General features: G+C 44.8%; 2 protein-coding genes across 2 annotated transcripts in view; both read left to right on the forward strand.

Moving 5' to 3' along the window:
• LOC106813329 overlaps nucleotides 1–5,458 on the forward strand; it is a 33,646-nt gene extending 28,188 nt beyond the window's left edge. The window contains exons 6-10 of the mRNA XM_014817452.1: nucleotides 1,208–1,215; nucleotides 1,820–2,043; nucleotides 3,461–3,563; nucleotides 4,873–5,101; nucleotides 5,424–5,458. Of these exons, the coding sequence (XP_014672938.1) occupies nucleotides 1,208–1,215; nucleotides 1,820–2,043; nucleotides 3,461–3,563; nucleotides 4,873–5,101; nucleotides 5,424–5,458 (599 nt within the window). The remainder of the gene's footprint in view (nucleotides 1–1,207; nucleotides 1,216–1,819; nucleotides 2,044–3,460; nucleotides 3,564–4,872; nucleotides 5,102–5,423) is intronic.
• Nucleotides 5,459–6,266: 808 nt separating this feature from the next.
• Nucleotides 6,267–7,285, forward strand: part of LOC106813330 (polycystic kidney disease 1 like 1-like) — a 10,949-nt gene continuing 9,930 nt past the window's right edge. Inside the window, exon 1 of the mRNA XM_014817453.1 lies at nucleotides 6,267–6,338. The gene's annotated coding sequence lies outside the window, so the exon portion shown is untranslated. The remainder of the gene's footprint in view (nucleotides 6,339–7,285) is intronic.

Consider the following 7,285-nt stretch of genomic DNA (forward strand, 5'->3'; position numbering starts at 1 on the left):
GTGCATGTGCGTATGCGTGTGTGCGTGCGTCTGCGTGCCTGTGTGCGTGCGTGCGTGCATGTGCGTATGCGTGTGTGCGTGCGTCTGCGTGCCTGTGTGCGTGCGTGCGTGCATGTGCGTATGCGTGTGTGCGTGCGTCTGCGTGCCTGTGTGCGTGCGTGCGTGCGTGCATGTGCGCATGCGTGTGTGCGTGCGTCTGCGTGCCTGGTGCGTGCGTGCGTGCATGTACACATGCGTGTGTGCGTGCGTCTGCGTGCCTATGTGCACATGCGTGTGTGCGTGCGTCTGCGTGCCTGTGTGCGTGCGTGCGTCTGCGTGCCTGTGTGCGTGCGTGTGTGCATGCGTCTGCGTGCCTGTGTGCGTGCGTCTGCGTGCCTGTGCGCATGCGTGTGTGCGTGCGTCTGCGTGCCTGTGTGCGTGCGTCTGCGTGCCTGTGCGCATGCGTGTGTGCATGCGTCTGCGTGCCTGTGTGCGTGCGTGCGTGCATGTGTGTAAGCATAAAAAGCTGTATGCCATTATCAGCAGCAATGCGAGTTAACGATGCTATGAAATGTTAATAGGCTGTTCAACTAAAATGCGAAAAATAATTTGTTTCTCAGATACTCTGCTTGTATGTCCTCATCTGAAATTCTGACATTTTGATGGTGCGTGCATTTGAAATGCATGCTGTCAATTGCCTGTCATGTTTTCTTCCATCAGCCTTAATTAGTGTTTTCTGTGTTTGAAAAACACGCATCTCAAATGTCGCTCATCTTCCGCAGCCACCCGTAATTAGTGCTCGTTAGACATCATTTAATTGACTACGTCACGAATTTTCTGGTGTATATTAAAAAAAATTGTTGTCATTTTTTCACATTAAAAGTAAGTACTAACGGGACTAAATGTATCTTCAAATTGTTACCCGATAAGATTGTTTCTCAACTAGTCAAAAATCCAAAAACCCTGGACGATTTGATATTATGATCCTGACATTAATTGCTTGCTATGGGCTATGTATGAGTCACGAGTGTATGTTCACATCGAACAATATAGTAAAATAGGAAGTATAATGCAGCAATTTAAGTTAACCATAAAAATTGATCAGAACTATACTTACATTTCGTGAAAAAGTGGGAATTTTTTTTTTTACTTTTACTATTTACGGTAATGTAATCACTTTCATTATGAATAACGACTTTCTCTCTTAAATGCTTGCTCCGGGAACCAGGCACAAAGGTAAGTCGCAGTTCGTTGGATATGTAATTCACCACCACTTGTACGTGTACCGTGTCTTGCTGGCCATATAATACGATTTTTGGCTGTATACAGCTGCAAAAGCGTATCTTATTCCAACAGCCCGAATAGCTGGCCAAAAACGTGAAAAATCAATAGAATGCTACTGAATTAATCGAACGCGGTGTGACACACCGACTGATACCGAGGATTTGCGTATAGAAATATTGGATATAGAAATAGAAATATAGGATTTGGGCGAAAATGTATATATCCGGCAAAGGCTAATTTCGATAAATGTCGATTTAAATGTTAAATGTAATTTACCAAAACACGCGGATTATGATACGACATCATGCGAAGTCGCTTCGAACCGTTCATGTGCACGACATTTTTCCCGGTCTGACCCAGTCGCACCCTGCCGTGGCTAGAGAAGTGAATAGAGTTGCAATTCAAATTTACGGATTTTAATACTTTTATAAAAAAAAGAGTATTTTTTAATTATGAATATTTTTTATTTATTTATTTTCATATTTTAATAGCCTTTTTATTAACTTTTCCGGATTACGCACGCTTAACGTAACACACGTCTGCATCTGTCACGCAGACGAGCGGCGGTGACGTCGGTCCGGTGACGTACAGCTTCGGTGACGGCACGCTGGTGACGTCATCGTCGACGAACACCGTCAGTCACGTCTACGACAGCGTCGGCATATACGAACTGTCGGCACACCTAGAGGGCGTCGCCGCTGCTCTGCCGTCGGTCGTCAGCGTACAGGCTCCGATAGAGGGACTGCAGATTCACGGCCCGTTGGCCGTCGAGATGGGAAGGTAGGATATGGTGAAAACGTGAGAGCTCGAGAATTTCGATCGAATTAGGGTTTGTGGTTTCTGCATTATGTGTATTTGGTTGGGGGCGTGGGGTGAATCACGTTTTGGGTATAATACGTTTCACGTTTAAGTAATAATATGGTAAAAATTACTGTTAGTGTTTTTTTACAAAAAAAATATAGTTGGGTTCACATAAGAAATGGATGACCTTCTGATTAGTAGCCTGGGATCTTGGCGTTCGGTAACCGGACGCGTAGCCACGGCCTATTTAGTATTGGCTTATCAGTTTAAAAATATTTTTTTAAATGTACTCTCACGATGGTGAGGTTTTAAAAAAATCGTATAAACCTAATAAAATATAGCGTGTCTTGAGAATTTCGATCGAATTAGGGTTTGTGGTTTCTGCATTATACGTGTGTGGTTGGGGGAGTGGGTGTGAATTACGTTTCACGTTGTTTAGTGTTGGCTTATCATGTGATGATGTGATGGTATACACGTACGTGGCACTATCCACATCTTCATCTTGAAGATAAATTTGTAAAAAATAATCGTTTTAGAAGATTTTTGTCAGCAGTATGCTGACATTTAAAATTTTTTTATAAACTTAATAAAATATCTCAGAATCTAATATAATAAATTATATTAATGTTAATAATTACATATCTTATATTCTAATGATATATCATTTTTTATAAATCTTTTAAATATATATTGATATGTTAAACATTAATTAATATATACGTATTGCCTATGTAGTAGTATTATAGTGCTATATTGCCTATGTAGTAGTATTATAATATGATATTGCCTATGTATTAGTATAATAGTACTATATTGCCTATGTAGTAGTATTATAGTACTATATTGCCTATGTAGTAGTATTATAGTACGATATTGCCTATGTAGTAGTATTATAGTACTATATTGCCTATGTAGTAGTATTATAGTACTATATTGCCTATGTAGTAGTATTATAGTACTATATTGCCTATGTAGTATTATAGTACTATATTGCCTATGTAGTAGTATTAGAGTACTATATTGCCTATGTAGTAGTATTATAGTACTATATTGCCTATGTAGTAGTATTATAGTACGATATTGCTTATGTAATAGTATTATAGTACTATATTGCCTATGTAGTAGTATTATAGTACTGTATTGCCTATGTAGTAGTATTATAGTACGATATTGCTTATGTAGTAGTATTATAGTACTATATTGCCTATGTAGTAGTATTATAGTACTGTATTGCCTATGTAGTAGTATTATAGTACGATGTTGCCTATGTAGTAGTATTATAGTACTATAATGCCTATGTAGTAGTATTATAGTACTATATTGTAGTACTACTATGTAGTAGTAGGTATTGTGAGTGCTATTAGTGTGGTGCATCGTGTACCTCTGTTTGCTTCAGTGCGCCGGTACACAGTCGATGGGAGGCCGTGGTGGAGAGTGGTTCAGACATACTCTACACGTGGGCGGTGAACGGCACCGTCACTCAGTCTCCGTACAACACGGTGAGTAATGTATTAGCCAGCGAGCCGTGTAGCCGTGATTTGCACGGTCAGTTTTAAAACTGCACGGCCAAAAAATAAAAAAAATAAAAAAATAAATTTTTTTTAGGGGAGGCCCCCTATACCCCCTCCCCATACTCCTCATACTCTCCCCCCCCCCGTGAACGCCTACGGTGGTCTTGGCTGAGACATAAAAAAATTGCACTTCCAAATATTTTTTTCTGCACTCCCACAATACTCATTTCTGGCTAATACCCTGACGGTGAGTGATGGCTAGGGCTGCGTGGCGATGAGAGCGAGAGCTTTAAAAAGAAGTTCAAAAATGGCTATCATTTTGAAATCCAATATGGCCACCATACAGAGTTGGAAAAAATGTAAACATTGGTTTTCACAATCAGTGAATCACATATTTTATAAAAATGCGGAATCTCTCCAAAAAAAATTGGACGAAATTACGTAAGGACCCTGACTACTTGTTCTGCTGTGTTTTGCTACGCGTTGAATTCGCACGTTTACTACACAATTCCTCCTCATTTGTCTATGTGCCTACTTGCAATAGTGTTTTCTACATAGAAATACATGCAGAGCCAATTTATTTTCACTCACTAAAGTCGTGCAAGATCTATCGATGTCTCGCCTCGTTCTTATAGTCTGCATTATCGTTAACGACAATCTCTAAAATTCGATAATTAGAGCAGGCAAGCATTGTGTTGCTAAGATACGGAGCGTGCTAAAACCAGCTAGTAGTGCAGCTACATTATTGATGCCATTTGCCTTCACTTTTCATCACCACTTTGAATAGCTGCCATGGCAGCAATTACTGCTTCAAATATCAGAGATCTTGCTAAACTGCTTGCTATGATAATTAATATTCTTCAATAGAGATCCGAATAGATGGCTGTTGTAAGAGCATGTAGTGTAAATGATGGAAGTTATATATGGTTGTGTATGAAAGCCACATGCACTCCTCCGTGTTGTCTTGCAGTTTTCACATGTGTTCAACCTACTCCTCCCTTACCCCTCCTAGCTTCTCCTTTAATCTTCTCTCCTTCTTGCAGTTTTTGCACGTGTTGGAGCTACTCCTCTCTCACTCCTCTTACCTTCCTCTTTACAAACCTCCTCTTTCTTGCAGTTATCACACGTGTTTGACCTACTCCTCTCTTACCCCTTCTAGCCTGTCCTTGACATACTCCTCTCTTAGCTTCTCCTTTAACCTTCTCTCCTTCTTGCAGGTTTCGCACGTGTTTGACCTACTCCTCCCTTACCCCTCCTAGCTTCTCTTTAACATTCTCTTCTTCACATTACCTTGCAGTTTTCACACGTGTTCCACGAGACAGGAGTCTTCCGCGTCTCCGTGAGCGGCGAGAATGCCCTCGGCTCCTCCCCGTCGCCGCCGGCAACCGCCATCGTTCACGTGCAGCGACCAATCGTCGAGGTGCGCGTCGTCGCCCCGGCAACCGCGCTGCGGGGTCGCGACGTCGAGGTCGTCGTCGAGGTCGTCGGCGGCGGCAACGACCCTATCACCGTGACGACGACGTACGGCGACGAGGAGGAGGGAGAGGAGGGAGAGACAACGATTCTGCTGGGTGGCGAGGAGAAGGAGGATGAGGAGAAGGAGGAGGAGGATGAGGAGGAGGAGAAGGAGGATGAGGAGGAGAAGGATGAGGAGGAGGAGGAGAAGAAGATGGAGGATGAGGTGTCGACGACGATCATCCCGGGAGGCGATGCAGTAGCAAAGGAGGAGGAGGAGCAGGCGAAGGAAAAGGAGGTGGAGTCGACGATCATCCCAAGTGGCAAGGAGGAGCGGGGACGGGCGGCCGTGCGTGTGTTCACGCTGCGTCATGCGTTCTCGCGCGCGGGCAGTCGCTCCCTCCGCGTGCGCGCGTACAACCGCGTGAGCAGCGTCGTTGCCGACCGCGCCATTGTCGTCGAGGAGCCCGTCTCCGGACTCGTCGTCACGGCAACGGTCGCGCGCGTCGTGCCGATCCTGCGCGACGTCGTCGCCGTGGCGACCATCGACGCGGGTACGGACGTCGCGTTCGCGTGGGACTTTGGCGAGCCGTTTGGACACGCGCGCACTCGCGTAGTGAGGTACGTGTGCGCGCGTTGTCATGGCGATCGTGCTTCGTTACAACGTTGCTTTTTCCATACTTCTTGTGTATCTATCAAATTATAATCTATTCTATTATCTGTCTATTTGTCGATCTATTTTATTATTATTACTATTATTATTATTATTATTATTATTATTATTATACATTGTGTTAATCTGTTGAAATCGTTGGCGGAATTTTTATAGATTATTTAAATTGTTTTTATTATCATTATTATTATTATTATTACCACTATTGTTATTAGCATTAGCATGAACGTGAATCGTACGCGACTCCAGCATGCGTGTGTTAATCGTGCATCATTGCAATGCAATTCCACAGCAACGCGATGGCTAGCAAAGCGCGTCATTGCCATGCGATTCCAGCTGGTGCGTGTGTTAATCGCTCATCATTGCAATGCAATTCCACAGCAACGCGACGGCTAGCGAGGCGCAGCACACGTACGGCCTCGCCGGCATCTACGTGATCAAGGTGCGAGCGCGCAGCCCCGCAGACCCCGCCCCCGTCGAGGCGCGCCTGCCCTACGCCATCACCGTCGCCGAGCCAATCAGCGGCGTTCGCTTCCTGCCGACGCGCGGCCAGGTGGCGCCGCTGCGGCGGGTGGCGGGTCGCGGCGACGGCTACACGTCCAACTACACGTCGTTTACGGTCGTCGCCGAGAGAGGTGAGTGGGTGTGTGCGGTGCGGGGTGATGTGTGGGGCAGGTGGGGTGGGGTGGGGGGTTGTTAGCATGGGTGGGGATGAGAGAGGTGAGCGGGTGTGTGCGGTGCGGGGTGATGTGTGGGGCGGGTGGAGTGGGGTGGGGGGTTGTTAGCGTGGGTGGGGATGAGAGAGGTGAGCGTGCGTGCGCGGGGTAGAGGTTACAGCTTGGGGGGTGGTTGTGGGGTTGTGGGGGTTGGGAATTTGAAACGAGGATTTAACAAGTTTGTTACTAACCTTTTTCACATTTTCTCGTCCGTTCTGATACCTACTGGCACTCCTTGTACAACACCTAATGTATAATATAGTAAGGCTTACATGTCTTAGAACAGCCGCACCTCATTTTTTTGTAGCAGTATGTGCTCCCGATATGAATTTCTAATTAGATTTTGTTACATACAACATATGTCAACAAACCTAGCACGTGATTTTTGCTGTCTCGCGACCGGAACCTTATCTCTACAATAGGTAATTAATTACCTATAATGTATTAATTACCTACTATGTATAAATTTCGAGATAGGTCTGTAAATATTTGCATCAATTAACTACGTGCGCTCGTTTTGTGGAAGTGTTTGAAAACTCGAAGAATTCATTATCGCGAATCTGAAGATGGCGGGCGCACGTTTGCTGTTCATCTGCTGTTTTATAACCTATAACAGCATAAATTGTGGTAATTGTTGCACCGGAGTAATCGGTCGTAAGTCCGCTAATAGGTAAGACCCAACTTGTCTACACTTATGCAGTTGGACAACTTGTGACAATTGAGTCAATTTAAATCCCACGTAGGAGGGAAAACTTGCTGCCTTGCCTAACCCTGTCTCTCGCTGCGTCGCCTCACACTCAGTGGCGTAGCTAGGATTTTTTCAGCGGGGGTTGGGGGACACTGGGGGGGCCTTACATTTTCGTGGC

This window comes from Priapulus caudatus, unplaced genomic scaffold (assembly GCF_000485595.1).
Source record: "Priapulus caudatus unplaced genomic scaffold, Priapulus_caudatus-5.0.1 Scaffold756, whole genome shotgun sequence".
Taxonomy (NCBI): Eukaryota; Metazoa; Priapulida; class Priapulimorpha; order Priapulimorphida; family Priapulidae; genus Priapulus; species Priapulus caudatus.